We start from the raw sequence: 19,187 nt of genomic DNA, 5'->3' as shown, positions 1-19,187 counted from the left end.
GCTATTGCATCAACCGTGCTCAGAGTGTCTCTTGGGGCGACCTCCTCCTTGGTGGGACTTTAGGGCCCAACACTGCTACTAGAGCCTCCAAATGATCAATGTATGCTTACTAAGTTTGAAATAAAAAAGCATAATAAAATAAGAAATAATGAGAAACGTTTGTTTTTTTAAATCAAAAGCAGTCAGTCCAGCAATGACTTGTATTCCCCTAATTTCCCCATTCCCCCTTGCTTTGATTAGCCAATCGTGTCAGATTGTGAAGTTAAGTTCCCACCAATGGGTATAATGCAATGCAGCCAACATCTCCACCTACAAAAAAAAATTAGCCATGTTGGCCCAGGTGTGCATTCTAGCACTTCTTTTGCCACCCTCTCCTCCAAGAACTAACTTACCTAGCTACTTTATTTTTCCCTTTGAGTGTTTTTTTTTTTTTTTGTGCAAGGCGAGATTATTTATTGCCTGTTAATAACACCATGCATCCCTATTTGGCTTTTTTTTTTTTCTCGAGACAGGGTTTCTCTGTGTACCTTTGGAGCCTATCCTGGCACTAGCTCCTTTAGACCAGGCTGGTCTCGAACTCACAGAGATACGCCACCACTCTGAGATTAAAGGCGTGCGCCACCACTGTCTGGCGGAACCATGTAGATCAGAATGATCTGGAATTTAAAAATCAGCCTGTCTCTGCTTCCCTAGTGCTGGGATTAAAGGGGCGCACTAGCATGCACAAAAGCATTGATAAATTTTAAATTGTAGTATGATGAAAGCGCCATGGCCTGGTGTGTGATCTCACTAATCTTTGACAGTAAAAATAAGTATCCTCTGCTGACTTTTGACCCACGATCAATTTAATTTTATAATTTTTGTTTTTTTTTTTTTGAGGCAGGGTTTCTCTGTTTAATAGCCTTGGCTGTCCTGGAACTCGCTTTGTAGACCAGGCTGGCTTCGAACTCACAGAGATCCGCCTGCTTCTTCTTTACGAGTGCTGGGATTAAAGGCGTGCGCCACCACTGTCCGGCCGCGAGCAGTTTTAAACACTGAGGTGGTATTTGAACCATCGACCTAAGGTTCTTAAACCTGGGCTTTGGAAAGATGCCTAGCTACAGGTCACAACCACTGCGCATGTCTAGAAGCAGTTCCGGGAACCTGGCGCAAGGGTGGGGGTGGAGCTACGTTATTCCCAGGACCCCGCAGCCGCAGAAGGCGGCCTTTGGCCGGCGACCAATCAGAGCCCACCGGGGCAGCGCCTCAGCCAATGGCCTGCGCGAGGGCCTCGGGAGCGGGTTCCGAATGGTTCGAGGGGTCACAGGAAAGCGGGCGAACGTGGCCGGCGGCCAATCAGAGCCCAGCGGGGCAGCGCCTCAGCCAATGGCCTGCGCGAGGGCCTCGGGAGCGGGTTCCAAATGGTTCGAGGGGTCGCAGGCAAGCGGGCGAACGTGCCGGGTGGGATAGCGGCGTCCCGCTGGCCCGATAGTGCCATCCGCCAGCGCAGCGTGGTGGGAAGCACGCCCGGACGGGGTTTTGGGGTGAGCGGATGGTGGCCGTCTGCGGCCGAGACGCCACTTCCCCGTTTGCCTCGCTCCTCCGCCGTGGACAAGTGGAACGTCCCAAGATGGCCGCGCCCTACAGGGGCTCGAGCCGGGCGGCGGCTCCCGAGTTCCCCCCCACGCCCGACATCCATGTGGTTCAGCCCAGGCCGCCGCGATCCGCGGCTCAGATGGTCCCCTCCGGTCACACGCAGTGGTTTGGGCCGAGCTAGCGTCACAGGGCTTGGGAGTGGCTACTTCCCTGAGCACCAGGTCTTAGGGTGGGTGCGGTCCTGAGACTGCAAATATTTGGAAGGGAATACGTGTTGGAGCGACCTGGTTTTCACTTTTGAGACAGGGTCGCACACTCTATATTGTCCGAACTGGCTTCTAACATCCTGTGTTGGCCAGATTGATCTGAAACTCAAGGAGATCCTCCTGCTACCCTGCTGAGCACTGCGGTTATAAGACTGATCGACAGGGTCGGGAGGGGCTTCGGAAAATACTGAACGTTACACAGATATTTCATACAAGTAACATTCGTAAGCCCGGCATAGTGGCACACTCCTTTAATACCAGACTCGGGAGAGGGGCAAAGGCAGGCGGATATCTGAGTTTGAGGACATAGTGGTTTACAAACTGAGTTCTAGGACAGCTAGGGCTACGAAATGAGACCCTGTCTTGAGTCCTCGCCAAAAACAAACAAACAAACACAAACAACAACAACAAAACAAAAAAAAACAAATAACAAAAATAGTAACAATAGGGGCTGGAGAGATGGCTCAGCACTTAAGAGCACTGGCTGCTCTTCAAAGGACTGGGCTCTTCCCTAGCAGCCACAAGGTGGCTCACAACTCTGGAACTCCAGTTCCAGGAGAGCACTCCCCTGGTCTCTACAGGCACCAGGCACTCACGTGGGGCAGAGACAGAGAGGCAAGCAAAACACCTAGAGATTTAAGAGAAATAAAACCCACCAACAATTAGCTTCATATCTTTTTTCATAATTCATGTCCATTTCCTGCATTCAGTCCTTCCCCATTCCCTTATACTTAGTCTTTCTTGTTCTGTTCTTTGCTATACTGTGCCCCATGTAAACATTTGCTTACATATATACATATATTATTGGCTACATTCCAAATATAACAGGCATTTTTCTGAGAATAAAATACATTCTAAGTTCATCCATTTTCCTGCGAGTTTTTAACTTTTTTTTGTTAGCACTGAATAACATTCCATTGTTTTAAATATATTGTTGGGAGTCTGGAACCCCAAAAACCAAGAGACCACATCCGATGCAAAAGCAGTCTTTTTTTATTACAAGTTAAATGGGGTCCTCCGTTCCTATGTCCATCTGTCCGTTGGTCCACCCGCTGGTCCGATGGAGTAGGGGAGCAGTGGGGCAGGGGGATAGAGCAAAGGGGGGATGGTCTGGGAGTCTTCAAGTTGCATGGACAAGTCTCAGGATAGGCACACCTCCGGGCTGGGGGACCCTGTCCTGAGGTAATTGGTCAGCTGCAGCTAGGGAAAGGTTGCTATACCTGGAAGCCATGGGGGAGCGGTTACTGCATTCCACCATTATCAGTAAAGCACATCCAGAGCCCGCCAGCGCCAGCTCACTTCTGATTGCTTCCTTACCAAATGGAGGATACCTGGCAATTTCTTCCCAGTAATTAAGGCAAGGCCAGGGGCTCAGCACATCCTGCTCAGTCAGGGGCCTGTATCTTGCTGGGTCTTTTTCTACAGCCTGTCACAGTTGCCAACTGGGGTGGGGAGTGCTGGGTAAACCCTTCAATACGGCTGATGAAAATTTGGTGTGTGTGTTAATGGACAACTAGATCGATTTCATTCTTTCCTATAGTGATTAAAGCAGCGATAAACATGGGGGTGCCAATATCTCTATGGTAGGGTATGGGGTTCTTTGAGAAATCTTCAAACTGATTTCCACAATGACTTTATATTAGCTTGCACCACTATCAAAAGTTGATTAAGGGTACTTTCCACATCCTTTCCAACATTGGTTGTCAGATTTATGGACAGCCATTCTGACTGGGGTGAGGTGGTATCTCAAAGTAGGTTTAATTTGCATTTCCTTAATGGCTAAGGATAGTGAACACTTTAAAAAATGGTTATTGGTCGTTTTTGTTTGGTTTTCCCCATGCAGACCTCAAACTCAGGTATCCACCTGTCTCAGCCTACTGAGTGCTGGGATTAAAGGCATGCGCAGACACCATCACCACTACCACGCTCCAGCCCATTTTTTATTGAAACAGTTTCTCTATGTAACAGTCCTGGCTGTCCTGGAACTCACTTCGTAGACCATGCTGGCCTTGAACTCACAGAGATCTACCTGCCTGAGTGCTAGGATTAAAGGCGTGTGCCACCATGCCCAGCTCATTTGTACTTTTTGATGACTGGCAGTTTTGTTTCCTTGGTATTTAATTTCTGCAATTCTTTGTAAATTCTGGCTATCAGCCCATTGTCTGAGGTGTAGCTAGTAAAGATCTCTGCTCTTGGCTCTGCCTACTGTTCCCTTTGCTGTACACAAAGTGTTCAATTCCATACAGTTCCATTTGTTGATAGTTCGGGTTAGTTCAGGTGATATATTCAAAAAAGTTCTTTAGGGGGCTGGAGAGATGGCTCAGTGGTTAAGAGCATTGTCTGCTCTTCCAAAGGTCCTGAGTTCAATTCCCAGCAACCACATGGTGGCTCACAACCATCTGTAATGAGGTCTGATGCCCTCTTCTGGCCTACAGACATACACACAGACAAAATATTGTATACTAAATAAATAAATATTAAAAAAAAAGTTCTTTAGGTCAGGCATGATGATGCATGCCTTTAATCCCAGCACATGCTGGGGGTCTACAGTAAATTCCAGGACAGGTTCCAAAGCAACACAGAGAAACACTGTCTTGAAAAACCCAAAACAAAAAAAAAAGGGAAGAAAAAAAGAGATGAAGGAGGAGGATAAAGAAAGGAAAGAGAAAGAAAAAAACTACAGATCAATTTTTTGATGAACACAGATGCAAAAATTCTTAACAAAATGCTTACAAACTGAATTCAGGAATACACTGAGAAGATTACACATTATAACCAAATGGGCTTCATCCTAGAAAGGCAACATTGTTACAACATACATAAACCAATAAATGGAATACAAACAAACTCAAGGACAGAAATTACATTAATTATTTAAACTGATGTTTAAAACACATTGGACAAATTCGACAAGTTTTTGTGATAAAAGCTCTGGAGACTGTAGGAACAGATGGAAAACACCTCAAAATAATAAAAGTTATATACCAACATGTTATTATAGCCAACATTATATTAAATGGAGACATACTGAGCATTTCCTCTAAAATCAGGAATGAGATAAGGAAAGTTGCCCACTCTCCTCTACCTGTTTTCTACAGTGTCAAAGTCTTAGCTGTAGCAATTAGACAAGAGACATAAAAGGGTTAATAGGAAGGGGAAAAGCCACACTCTCTTTTCTGAGACCCACTATGTAGCCCTATGGAACTTGCTATGTAGACCAGGTGGCCTCACACTCATGGAGATCTGCCTGACTATGCCTACTGAGTGCTAGGATCAGAGCTGTGTGCCACCACACCCAGCCCATTTCCTGTTTTTAAGTTTTTGAAGAAAGAGTCTTTTGATGAAGCTCAGACTGTCCTAGAACTCATGGAAATCTTCCTATCTCAGCTCTCAAGTGCTAGATTACAGGTGTGGGCTACCAACCACACTTGGTGACTCACATCGTTTTTATGTTTGTTCATTTTGGCCAGAGAGTTCAGTTTGCCTTTGTTCAACAGAGTCAGCAATTTCTCTTTTCCTGGTGGTACTGGGGATGGAACCCAAGGCTTTACATATGTTAGGCACATACACCAACACTAAGCCCCATCCCTAGTTCCAATTATCTTATCATCCTGTTCTGGGGTATTTTGATTCTTTTCAATGTATGCCATAGGCATTTAGGTATTCTTATCTGTGGCCCAGATCTAAGTCAAATACCATTTATTGCATGAATGACTTAAGCTTCAAATATGATTTAGAAGCAATAGTGTCTAATACTCTGACTTCTCTTGTTGATTTTTATCTTACACCATTAAGCAGGAAAAAGGTTCAGGATTCTCAGCAATAACCTTTTAAAAAAATATAGTCACCTAGGGCAAGCAGAGAAACTGCATGAGTCAGAAATAGCTTTTAACCTGCAAGCTAATAATTTAGGACTAAAAGTGACTGGCTTCTTTGGAAATTAGAAGTAACCCATCCCATCTGTGGGCATAAGTCTCCATGTCTCTTCAGTGCATCATCACCTCAGTGGCATTCCTGGAGGTCTGCCCTGGATCAAGGATAATGGATGTCCCACTAGAGTTCTCAGACAAACTACCAGAAATAAAGTGTGAGGAGGAAAGGTCTATTTTGGTTCACAGTTTTGGAGGTTCTAAGTCATGGCCTAAGCAATCTCTAGCAGGCCGTTAGCTTTCAAAGGTCAAAAATAAGTGCTACTAGCATCATCTTGGGCAAGAATCCTTTAAGACATGGATATATGGGCTAGAGAGATGGCTCAGTGGTTAAGAGTGCTTGCTGCTCTTTCAAAGGACCCAAGTTTGGTTCCTTGCATGTAGCTTCAGTTCCCAGGGGACTTAACACTAATGGTCTCTGAAAGCATCTGTACTCATAATCGCACACTTTCACACAGGCACACACATAATATAACTAAAAATACAATAAACCTTAAAAAAGAAAGATATGGGTCTTTGAAAGCCATTCAAGATCCAAACTCAGGAAGCTGTTCTGAGATGTAGCACTGGAGATTCTATAGTGTTTGTGTGAGGACAGATCTCATCATTTCTATGCTCCAAGAGGGAACTCTGTATTGGATAGGTAATTTAACTTGTCCTGCACCCTGAGCAGGGAAATGAGGCTAAGAAATGAAGTAGCTCCACTTCAGTCATCTCAGTTCCCACCTGAATTCACAGCTCACCTACTGGTTTTGATGTCATCTTCCCACTTTTTAAAATGGGTTTTATTATATTCTAAATTTTGGTAAATAGTCTGGTCTATCAGCTCACACCCTTGTTCTTGCACCTCAATTGTCTCCTATCTTCTCCGTGGCATCCATTGCAGATTGCAACACAACTAGTGACAGCCTGGGGGATGACAGTGGTCCACACGTCAGTCTTCATCCGAGTTACTGGGACCCATGTACTGGCAGACAGCATCATAGTGGAACTCTACAACCTGCTTCTCTCTCCCAAGTTGCACCAAAGCTTGACTCTGCACGCTGTCCCGACTCAGAAGAAGTCCCACCTGAGGAGGAATGGGGAGAGTCAGCAAGGGCAGCCCAGATCCTCAGTGATCTCCACAGTCATTTCCAGGTGTGGAGACTCACCTTTCCAGCATGTGGTCCCAGCACCACCATCACACGGTGACCCTCTCCCTTGGGAATCAGGGTTTCCAGCATGTTTTCTGTCACGCCTGCAGATGAGGTAGAAAGAAGTGAGATCCACAGCAAGGGCCAGCCTGGCCAGATCCTAACAGAAAGGCCTTTGCTAATATTTATTAGAGCTACTCCCTACTCGCAGATAGGGTTTCTCTGTGTAGACTTGGCTATCTGGGAACTCAAGAGTTCCACCCGCCTCTGCCTGAGTGCTAGGATTAAAGGTGTGTGCTACCATCGCCTGGCTGACAGAGCTACTCTTATATCTTGTTGATATACGGAGTCCCACTCTACTCATTTCACAGGTAAGAAAACCAAGTAGTCCGCAGAAATAACCACTGTACAGGAGCATTTTCCTACAAAAACTATTTACTGGGAATGTTCTCAACCTGTCCTGCAGCGTGAGCCTACTATGTACTTCTTTCTGTAAAGGCAATAGTTTTGAAAGGGACAAATAGTTATTTTAATGCTAATCTGACAAGGAAAATACACAGGACTTAGGTAATTCCTCCCAAGAAGTATGTGCTCTGAAGAGGATGCTGGACCTTGCAAAGAAACTGACCAAGGGTTTCTCTTTGTAACAGTCCCAGCTGTCCTGGAACTCACTTTGTATAGAGCAGACAGGTCTCAAACACAAAGATCTGCCTGCTTCTGCCTTCCCAAATGCTGGGATTAAAGATGTGCACTACCACCGCCTGGCTGGCTCTCCTTTTCTTTTTAAAACAAGATCTTACCCAGGTTGGCCTTGAACTTGTAGGAATCCTGCCTCAGTCTCCTAAGTACTAGAATGGAGCCTGCCTTTCTTTCTTTCTTTCTTTCTTTCTTTCTTTCTTTCTTTCTCTTTCTTTCTTCTTAAAAATTTATTTTAGATTTATTTTACAGGCATGAGTATTTTACTTGCATGTATGTCTACGACACCATGTGTGTGTCTGTTGCTCGCTAATGTCAAAAGAGGGCATCATATCCTCTAAAACTGGAGTTACAGACAGTTGTGAGCTGTCATATGGATGCTTGGAATTGAACCCGGATCCTCTGGAAGAGCAGCCAGTGCTCTTAACCACTGAGCCACTTCTCTAGCCCCTGAACAAACCTTTTCTTTATCATCCTCTAGGATGGGAACATCCCAGGTATAGTGATTCAGATTTACCTTCTAGAACTCGGCCTTCATCTGTCCGACACACACAAGTATCTGGGCTCGGGACATCTTCAATTGTCATCTAGAGAGATGAATGAGGAGGAAGTAAGATGTTAGAAAGTTAAAGGGCCCAGTACCTGGGTGAGGAAGGGGACAGGCTGTGGGGTTCATACCTTGGTGTTGTAATACCGGCCACCCTTGTGCAGTTTGTCAATGAACCTCACACGTAAATCCCTGTGTAACCAGTGCTTGTTCTTAGTGGTTGTTTTCTCACTCTTTGCCACAGGTCCATCCTGTCTGTAGAGAAAGCCATCACCTGGCTTAGCTTTTTCTTCAGCCATGTTGAAGGCAACCTATCTTTAAAGGACATGCTGTAAAACCTACCCCACTGCTGCTCCCAGTTCCTTCTATGCCCTGCCTTGCCTTGGAAGTTCTCCCTGACTGCTTGAGCCTCCCCATACCTTGCCTTCTTCTGCAAGCCCAGAGACCCGGGCTCCTGCTCAGGCTCCTACCGGTCTGGAGGGTGTTTCCGCTTCCTCTCTGAATCCTTCTGCCTCCGCTTTGAGTCCTCCTGATTCTGGGGGGCCTTCAATGACAAGGCTGTTCCAGTTGTTCTGTTCTGCTGCTCTGTGGAAGTTTTGCTCACATGGCCTGTTCAAGAGGGTATAGGGACATCAAGGAGAAAGTTTCACTGGCATTTCTTCTCAAGGGCCAGTGTCCTCCTGCCAAAGGCCCCATTCCCTATCCATTTCCTTCGGGAAGCTCCTCTCAACCAGCCAGCCCACAGCAAAGTCAACTGCCTAGTGTTTTTTTTTTTGGTTTTTCGAGACAGGGTTTCTTTGTGGCTTTGGAGCCTGTCCTGGCACTAGCTCTGTAGACCAGGCTGGTCTCGAACTCACAGAGATCCGCCTGCCTCTGCCTCCCGAGTGCTGGGATTAAAGGCGTGCGCCACCATCGCCCGGCTCAACTGCCTAATGTTAATGACAGAGTGGAAGACCTGCAGGGACCTCCAAGCTGCCCCCCACAACCATTACTGTTCTATTTGCCTCTCCTTTGCGCACACCCTAAGCGTCCCGAGTCTCATATTTAGCAAAAGAGAGGATCATCACTCCTAAGACACAAGGACCTCCTGGTTTCCATGCCCATTTCTTGCTGCTTAGAGCAGATGAAGATGCAGTGTATTAGGTCAACCCTTTCTCAAACTAAACAAACTAGGCTGGGGATATGGCTCCATGGGAAGAGTCCACTCAGTACTGTAAAAGCTGTGGGTTCTATTCTTAGTGCTGCCAAACAAACAAAAATTAAATGAACTATTTTTGTCCCTTTTCATGCTTGGGCTCTGATTGGAAGTCCCACACTACTTTTCTTCCATCCATATCTGGAGAGAGCCTGCCTGTGCCCATGCTTCCCCGAGTTTCCAGCTGTAAGAGTCTCACCTGGCTGTGAGGTGTGGCTATCAAACTCCTGCTGGGAAACAGGCCGTAGGCAATACTCACTAACAGTCACAATGCGGTTGCCTACTGCCAGCCGAACCATGGCCCGCACATTGTCAGGATCAAGGCCTTCTACCTAAGGTGGGAGGTAGGGATAAGGCAGGGGTAAATCGACTACAGCTGCTAGGTCTAAAATGTCTAGCCCTTACCTCCAAATGGTCTGAGCTCTCTGTGTCTGTCTTACCTTGCTGTGACTTGTTCATCTGTTTGGTTTGTTTTTGGATAGAGGCTCTCACTATGTAGCCCTGGCTGACCCATAACTCAAATCCACCAGTGTCTGAGTGCTCAGATTAAAGGTTTATACCACTATGCTCAACTGGAGGCTGTGGCCTTAGATGCCTAGGACCAGGCATGGTTCCTTTCTACTAAACTATGATTCCTAAGAAGTGGGACTAGGCATATGTTCCTGTCTCCCTTAGCAAAATGTAAAACAAAGACTTCTTTGTGTGTATATGTGGTGTGTGCTTTTGTGGTGTGTGGAGGACAGACGTTCACATGAGATGTCTTCCTTGAATGCCCATCACTTTTTTTTAAAAGATTTATTTATTATGTATGCAACATTCTGCCTCCTTGTATGCCTGTACACCAGAGGATGGCGCCAGATCTCAGTACAGGTTGTGAGCCACCATGTGGTTGCTGGGAATTGAACTCAGGACCTCTGGAAGAGCAGCTAGTGCTCTCAACCTCTGAGCCATCTCACCAGCCCCCCATCACTTTTTTTTGAGACTATGTAACTAAGCCCTGGCTGGCCTTGAACTTACTATATTAGCAGGCTGGCTTCAAAGTTCTACAATCTGCTTGTCTTTGTCTTTTAAGTGCTGGTTAAAGGTATAAACCACCTTACTCCTTTGAAATTTCTAATTTATATGTGTGTGTATTTTGCCTGCATGTATATGTCTGTACACCATGTCATGTGTGTGCCTGGTGTCTGCTGAGCCCAGAAGAGGATGCAGGATCCTATGGAACTGGAATTATAGACAGTTGTGAGCTGCCTTGTGGGTGCTCGGAATTGAACCTGGGTCCTTTGGAAGAGGAGCCAGTGCTCTTAATGGCTGAGCCATCTCTCCAGTCTCACAATCTCTCTCTCTCTCTCTCTGAGACAGTGAACCTGCTTTGGGTTATAGAGGCACATGTGCCTGGCTTTTGTGTGGGTGCTGTGGATCCAAACTCATGTCCTCATGCTTGCATGTGAGTCAGTCACTTTACATACTGAGACATCTCCCCACCTCTCACTTTTTTTCAAGATAGGTTCCAGGCTAGACTAGTACTTAAGTTTCAAGGACATTGTGGGATACCTCATTCTCTCCCTTTTGGTTGAGAACTGAGGCTCAAAAAGGCCTAGCAAATTGTTCTGGAGTACCTACCGAAGCAGTGAACCAGGCAGGCCTGCAAGAGTAGGACTTACAGGGCTGAAGGAGATAGCTCAGCAGTTGGGACAAGTCTAACTCTTGCAGAGGACCTGAGCTCAGTCCCCAGAATCCATGCTGGGTAGCTCACAATCACTTGTTAATCCAGATCTAGGGGCAACCCAATGTTGAGCATGTGTCCTCACCTATCCAAACCCACATACATACACTTGTTTTTGTTGTTGTTTTGAGATAAGAGGTCACCATGTAATCTTGACTGGCCTGGAACTCACCAGTAGACCAGGCTGGCCTCATATTCATAGAGATCTGCCAGCCTCTGCCTCCTGGGTGTTGGGATTAAAGGCATATACTACTATGCCTGGCTACACATTAACATAATTTAAGAAACAGTGCCATGAAGAGTTTTAGATTGAGCAAGTTCCTTCCATTCTCACTTCCTGGCCATTTTGGTGACTGCTCTTGGTTGGGGGCTGCCCTGAACATAAGATAGAAAGATGGCGGCCACAAACACAGCAAGGTCTTGGAGTCAATCAACTCTAGCTTCTAATTTGTTATGAAAAGTGAAAAGCAGATGCTAGGATACAAGCACACTCTGAAGATGATCAAACGGGGCAAAGCAACGTCACTTATTCTCACCACCACCTGCCAGCTTTGAGGCAATCTGAAATAGAATACTATGCCAAAACTAGTGGCAGTAACACTGAATTGGACATAGCAAGTGGAAAGTACAACAGAGTATTCTGCTGGCTAGGTCATTCTGATATTATTAGAAGCATGCCAAAAGAGACTGGTGAAAAGTAAACCAGAAAAGCTCTTTTTAAATAAAACTACCAGAGCTCATTTTATTGCTATATGCGTGTGTGTAACCCTCCCACAGATCCCGCTCTACTCTTTCAAATTCCTGGCCTCATTTTTACTAATTGTTTATAAATCTCCATCCCTAAATATAACTTGCTCAGTCCATATAATGCTACCTGTGTTTTCAGGGCTGACTGTTTGGCATTTAACTTTCCTCGGTTGCCTGTAGTTCTTTGTGTGGGGTTGAGGTCTCATGGGTTTTTCTCCATCTAGTCTGGCATGCTTATTGATGCCATCCTTGTTCAGCTCGTGCTCGGTGAGATTTTATGGATGTAGCTTCTGATTGTTGCTAGGAGACAGCAATCTTATAGCAAAGTCCTCCTTGATCATTTGGTCTTACTTTCTGCCCCCATTTCTGCAATGTTTCATGAACTTTAGGTGCAGCAATGTTTTGTAGATGTAGCTATTGGGACTGGGCTCCACAACTCTGTATTTTGACTGGTTGTGGTTTATTTATTTTTGTAAAAGGGTCTTGTTATGCATCCTAGGTTGGCCTTGAACTCTTGGAAATTCTTCTGCCTCAGTCTCCTAAGTGCTAGTATAATAGGTATGTTCCACTATGGCCTGCTTCTTTCTCGTGGTTTTATTTTTTCCTGTTAGGTACTTCTTACTATTAACCCAGACCTCTATGCCTTTAAAATTTTTATTTTACTTTAGAAAGTTACTAGGCTGCTTTTGGACTTACTATGTAACCCAGGCAGGTCTTGAATTTGTCATCTCCCTGCCTCAGTTCCTGGAGTATTGGGATTACAAGCATGTAGGACACCTGGCTTGACTGGCAGCCTTTCTATCCACAATTCTTCCTCACTTGGGCCCTCAATGCAATCTTCCCTTCTACCTGAATGGCTTCAGGGATATGTTGGTTTCTTACCTTCCCATAGAGACCCCGGTAAGGGCCAGAAAGGACCACAACTGCTCCTCCAGGAATCAACCCTTGAGGTTGCCCTTCCTTATCCTTCTCTCGATCCCCATCTGGTCTTGGTGGGTGGTGAGAGCCAGTGGAGGCTAAGGCCTGGGCCTCCATCAGATTGGCACCTAGCCCTAAGCCTTTGGGCCTTAGAGAGTTGACTCGGGGCTTCACTACTCTGCAGAAAGAACACAGGCTTATGGGAGTACAAGTCTTCAACACTTTCCTGCCAGTGTCCAAACACACCCCAGAAATATTTAGTTTTAAATTTTTTATTTATTTGTGTATGTTTGTGTACCATGACACACATGTGAAAATCAGAGGACAACTTGTGGAAGTCTATTCTCTTTCTACCATGTGAGGCTGAGGTTGTCAGGTTTACGGGCAAGGGCCTTTACCTGCCCAGCCACCTTACCAATCCCACAGCTATATTTAGATTACCCTTTTTGATATCACATTAGAACTTTCTGAGCTATAAAAATGCCAACTTTTCTTTTTTGGTGTTAGGGGCTGAATCCAAGGCCTCAAAGTATGACAAGCATACTGAGGTGCACTCTTAGAACCCCAAAATAGCAATTGCATTTGGTTCAAGTGAATTAAATGGTTGGGCATACTAGCTATTACATCTTACCTACAAGTGCCAAGTTAGGTTTGTATAAACAAATATAGCATTATCTCTATAGAAGAAACCATATGATATGTATACAGAGCAAGGGGAACAGTTCAGAAACCGTTTCATACAGTCTTATTTGACTACCAAATGACTTAGGAATTCTTTGGGATTTACATCTGTGAAGGGATTCTGCTTTTCAGTCCTAGGGATGGAACTCAGGGCCTTTTACATGCCAGGCAAGCCTCTATCATGGAGCTATACACCAGCCCAACAAAGGGATTATAACTCTATGAAGTACGAGTAAACATGTTTAATTTCTGCTTTCTAGGGACTAAGGTCTGCCATGTGCACTTCATGAATATAACTTCATTTAGCTCTTGCAACAAACCTGTGAAGGCAGCACTATCGCCTGCATTTTTCAGATGAGCAAACTGATCCACAAAGAGGAAACTTTATGTAAGTGGGATCTTTCTTACTGTTTTAAAGGCAACCCTGAGGTCATTTGATTATTGATTTATTCTGTTGCAACAACAAACTTGAACCTAGGTTCTGTGGAAACCAGAGTTTGAAACAGTAGTGGGCAACTACTGAACTGATGAGGGCGATAATGATCTCCCTCACCACCTGGAAGGATCTAGATTAAACCTAACCACAGGATCTTGTTCATACCCACTGTCCACCCCTATCCCCCACCGAACTCACTGACTGAAAGTATTGCCGATGCCTTTGCCAGGTTTCCATCCCATGCCCCGCAACATGGCCAGCCCGTAGGCCTCCACAGGGACTGCCTCATAGTCGGCTTCCTCTGGCACCTATTGGTCAGGCAGGAAAAGGAAGTCAGGCTTTGTTTGTGATGGGCTGTTTGCAGTGTATTTTCTGCCATTTATGAGATGACTTCCTACACCTCTGGTCCTTGAACATCACGTGTGTGCCTGGTTTCAGTGCAGGTCAGAAGAGAACACTTGATGCCCTGGAACTGGAGGTATTGGTGTATGGGACTTCAACCCAGAATTTCTACAAGAGCAACAGGTGCTCTTAACTTCTGAGCCATTGCTCTAGTATCCCTTATCCCCCAGTTTTTTTTAATGGTTTGAGACAGGATCTCCTTGTGTATCTCTGGCTGTCCTGGAACTCTCTATGTTGACCAGACCAAGCTGCCCCCTAACTCACAGAGATCAACCTGTCTCTGTCTCCCGAGTGCTGGGATTAAAGATACATACCACCACACCCAGCTCTAAACAAATATTTAAAAGAATCTATTATAGAGGCTGGAGAAAGAGCTCAGTGGTTAAGAGCCATGCTGCACATACTTATATGTAGGAAAAATTTATGCACATGAACTAAAAATAAATATTAATTCCTTAAAACTTTTTAAAGGAACTATTTTGTGCAAAGTGCTATTTTAGGTGCTGAGGATAAGGAACTAATAAAATGGAAAACCTCTTTTGGGGCTTATGTTCTAGTTGTCAAGACATTATAATAAATCAATCACGAAAACATGATATATCAGGTGGTGATACAGTTTATAAAGAAAAACAAAGCAGTAATGTGCACAGTGGCACTGTCCAGTATCCTAACTATGTTTGAAACAAGGAGGGAATGTGGTTTAAAGCCAAGAATCTGATACCAGCCTGGTAACACGGTAAAACCCTATCTCAGAAATAAAAACAAAAAATTGGGTAAGGGAATAGAAAGAGAGAGGAGTGCCACTGACAGTTAATCAAAGACTAAATAGGAAAAGGTGTGAAGCTAGGCGAAGGGTGCTCTGCACTGAACAGACACAGCTGTAAAAAGTAAAGGTCTACAGGGCCTGGAGGCAAAGGCCCCAGGGGAGGAGGGAGCAGATCTCTGTGAGCTCAAGGCCAGCCAGAGCTCCACCCTGAGACCCTGTCCTCCCCCCCCCCAAAAAAAAAAAAAAAACAAGCGGGGTCTGGAGAAATGGCTCAGAGGCTAAGAGCACTGACTGCTGTTCCGGGGGACCCGGGTTCAATTCTCAGCACCCACATGACAGCTTACTGCTGTCTGTAACTCCTGTTCCAGGGGATTCAACATCCTCATACATACTTGCTGACAAAACGCCAATGTACATTAAACAAACAAACAAACAAAGGAGCTGGAGCGATAGCTCAGGGGTTAAGAGTACTGGCTGCTCTTCCAGAGGACCCAGGTCAGTTCCCAGCATCCATATGGCAGCTCACAGTTACCATGGATACAGAGTATCTAAAGAAGTGGGGACGCAGGGGCGGGGGACTACAATGGACACAAAGCCTGATAGAGTTGGAGATGTGAAAACCAGAAGTCCAGGGTCATGCTTGGCGACAGAATGAATTCAAGGCCATCTTGAACTGCATAGAACTGTCTCAAAAAGAAGAAACCCAAAGCATATCTGAAGACTGGTGATAATGGTTCAGGTGAAAGAAAGGGTGTATTACAAAAAAATTATCAATAAAAGCTAAAAGGCTGAGCTCAAAAATGTTATTGAATAATAAAGCTTTATCTTTTACAGCTACCCCATACACTGCAAGTTGTCTCAGATCAACACATAACACACCGATTGAACACCACAAGTGTGCTGTTAATGGGCTATTGGTGCCATTAAAAATACGCACACCATGGGACTGGAGAGATGGCTCGGCGGTTGAGAGCATTGCCTGCTCTTCCAAAGGTCCTGAGTTCAGTTCCCAGCAACCACATGGTGGCTCACAACCATCTGTAATGAGGTCTGGTGCCCTCTTCTGGTGCTATTTTAGGTGCTGAGGATAAGGAACTAATAAAATGGAAAACCTCTTTTGGGGCTTATGTTCTAGTTGTCAAGACATTATAATAAATCAATCACGAAAACACACACAGGCACACACACAGAAAGAATATTGCATACATAATAATAAATATTTTTTTTTAAAAAAGACTAAAAAATAAATAAATAAATAAAAATACGCACACCAGGCCAGGTGGTGGCACACATCTCTAATCCCAGAACTAGGGAGGCGGAGGCAGGTAGATCTCTGTAAATTCGAGGCCAACCTGGTCTACAGAGTGAGTTCCAGGACAGGCTCCAAAGCTACAGGAAAACCCTTGTCTCGAAAAACAAAACAACACAAACAAAAAAACCCAAAAATGCTCACACTTTCTTTCCTTGTCAGACCCTAACCTTCCAGGCGTCACTGCTGCCACTCCTCTGAGTGTCCTAGCCACCTCTGCCTGGACTATGATACTTCCTTCCTTCCTTACCTTCACTTATTAGTCATACTTGGTCATGGAAAACAGAGGGATCCTATTACAACCCTTGTCTGTTGAGGATTTTCCCACAGCTCTCAGTTCATTCACAGAAAAGACAACTCCTCCCTGTGGCTCAGAAGGCCCTTTTTCATCTGGCCCTCCTCCACCTTTATCTAGGGCCTGACCCTGACCCCTCATTCATTCCAATCCAGTCACACTAGCTTCCTTAGTGTTCTTTAAGTACTACAGGTTAAAAAAGAACAAAGAAGCTGGGAGGTGGTGGCACATACCTTTAATCCCAGCACTCGGGTGGCAGAGGCAGGCAGATCTCTGAGTTTGAGGCCAACCTGGTCTACAGAGCTAGTTCCAGGACAGGCTCCAAAGCTACAGAGAAACCCTGTCTCAAAAAACAACAACAAACAAAGCAACAAAAAAGAACAAAGAAAGAAAAAAAGGGAAACAAACAAATGTGGTTCTAAAGAGTGTGTAGTACTTGACGGAAGCACTTTTTAAAAACACTATCTGTTACACTGCTAGTAGGGTGGAAAGAAGAAAGGCTAATCAGCAAGGCTTTGGGACGGACAGACAGACGGACGGACGGACGGACGGATGGACACACACACCCTGCGATGTTTCAAGAGGCTAGGCAGACAGTGTAGAGGGAATGATGCAGGAAGGAGGCAAAGAGGCAGCTCACTGTCTCAGCCTGAGGTTCGCTGTCTGTTCCTTCCCCACTGGGACTGCATCCTTTCTGGATCATAGGGATGGTAAGTGTGAGATCAACACCTGCATTCTCCCTCTCCTCCAGGGACTTCTTGGATTCTAAGGAAGAATGGGAGGGATCAATGAGGCCATACTCTCTCCTTCCAACTTCCCCCTCTTCTATCTGCATTGGGGCAGAGCAAAGTGGGGAGGTTTCACTTACCCTCAATAAGCTCCTTCACAGCCAGGGACAGCACGCCATCTGACATCAACTCAGTACTAGTTTCTGAGGATGGCTTAGGGCTCTTGGACTGTGGTTGCCTGCGAGAGCCATTCTGGATCAATGGGATGACCAGTTCCTTGGGGGCTTCTGGAGGGTTCACACTGATGTGGGGAGAGAGAGAAAAGGTTGGGAAAGCAGAAATATCAACCCAGTCCTATGAACCACGTTCCACGGGTTACTTTTCACAGGTCCCCGCCCCCTACGCTCATTTCTTTTTTAACACTATCTCACTATGCAGCCCAGGATGGTCTTACAAACTCAGTCCACCTGTGCAGCCCCCTAGTGCTGGAATTACAAGCATGCATCATCTCTCCTTGTGTCCCCAGCTTTCGATGTGACTTGTGAAAATCATTCCTAGGTTCTCAACCACAACGACCTACAGATTCTCCCCAGTTCCAGGCTAGCAAACTGCTTTCCAGACAGCTGTCTTCCAGAAGTCCTTCCCTTTGGAATTCTAGATCAGTTTCTTTTTTTAAAAAAAAATGTTTTTTATAATTTATTTAACTTTAGTTTAAGTACATTGGTGTGACGGTGTTAGATCCTCTGGAACTGGAGTTACAGACAGTTGTTAGCTGTCATGTGGGTGCTGGGAATCGAACCTAGGTCCTCTGGAAGAGCAGTTAGTGCTCTTAACCACTGAGCCATCTCTCCAGCCCCAGAACAGTTTCTTAATTATGCTGATGATGGCCTCCCAAAACCTGATTTTGCCTTGTTCTCCAAATCGGAAAAGCTCCCAAATAGTTCAGACTATCATTCTCTCTTCTTTCCCTTTCTCAGAACGCACATGTCCTCAAGTCCCAACGACTTCTTGAGAATATATACCTCTGCCTCTGGGCATCGCCCATTTCACCCCCCTCTCTAACAAACCTCCTCCTCCTTGCTCTTAAATTATTAAATTTAATAATAATTAAACTAAATTTTATTTTTCTTTCTGCTTTTTTGTTTTTAAGATAGGCTCTCATATAGCCCAGGCCAGCGTTCAAATCTCGAGCCTCCTGCATCAGCCCCCCCCCCCACGTGTTGTCATTATAGGCGTTTGCTGCCACTTCTAGATGCTTCCATAAATTTCTTACGGCTGTGTTTGAGGCTTTCCAAGTCACTGTCACCAAGACAACTCATATTCTGGCCTTCCGCTTACGTCCACCGCACTGAAATGCAAAACGTGAAAGACTCAGTGTTTTACCTCTGCAGCTCCCTCCCTTCCACAGTCTTTAAGAAATCTTTCTCCTCTGAGGCCCGTCCTTCGCCGACTCCGGGGTCTGCCAGTCGCCTCCGGGCAGAGGTGCGAGTGAAACCGAAAGAAATCGGGGCCGCTGAAGGGACAGCCGGCTGTGCACTTTCTGGGTCCGCCATCTTGTCCCAATTCCCAGGCTAGCGCGCTGCTTGCTGGGAAGTTTAGTTTAAGCTCAGTACACTAGGGGCCCGCCAAGGTGCAAAAGAACGACCTATCCCACAATGCAATGCTTCTAGGCCGGCCTTGAAGCCGTGGGAAAAAACGATCCTGCATTTAAACGCTTAACGTCATAGGAACGCGCCGCGCCAAACCTTCTGGGAAATGTAGTTCTCAGTGTAGTTCTTGTTAGAGGATAGATTCGGTTCTTGTGAGGTTTTCAAATCTTTGTAAGGCAGTTTTAGGGCATC

At 45.5% G+C, this 19,187-nt stretch overlaps 1 protein-coding gene across 2 annotated transcripts; it reads right to left on the bottom strand.

Moving 5' to 3' along the window:
* Positions 1 to 2,902: 2,902 nt before the first annotated feature.
* On the bottom strand, positions 2,903 to 18,929 carry Gpkow (G-patch domain and KOW motifs). 2 transcript variants are annotated; one of them, XM_050160796.1, is made up of 11 exons: positions 18,730 to 18,929; positions 17,487 to 17,647; positions 17,259 to 17,383; positions 14,045 to 14,154; positions 12,694 to 12,907; positions 9,541 to 9,673; positions 8,617 to 8,755; positions 8,278 to 8,401; positions 8,117 to 8,186; positions 6,922 to 7,007; positions 2,905 to 6,839 (listed from the first exon to the last, which is right to left on the bottom strand). In XM_050160796.1, the coding sequence occupies exons 1-11, from the start codon at positions 18,897 to 18,899 to the stop codon at positions 6,705 to 6,707; spliced, it is 1,467 nt and encodes a 488-aa protein (XP_050016753.1). In that variant the 5' UTR covers positions 18,900 to 18,929; the 3' UTR covers positions 2,905 to 6,704. The 2 variants fall into 2 exon arrangements, with proteins under 2 accessions (XP_050016754.1, XP_050016753.1); XM_050160797.1 differs by lacking the exons at positions 12,694 to 12,907; positions 14,045 to 14,154 and having other exon boundaries at positions 2,903 to 6,839.
* Positions 18,930 to 19,187: the final 258 nt, after the last annotated feature.

Source organism: Alexandromys fortis, unplaced genomic scaffold, assembly GCF_014885135.2.
Source record: "Alexandromys fortis isolate MF-2015 unplaced genomic scaffold, M_Fortis_MF-2015_v1.1 scaffold_83, whole genome shotgun sequence".
Lineage (NCBI taxonomy): Eukaryota > Metazoa > Chordata > Mammalia > Rodentia > Cricetidae > Alexandromys > Alexandromys fortis.
The sequence above is the reverse complement of the archived record's forward strand: the minus strand, read 5'-3'. Positions and strand labels throughout refer to the sequence as shown.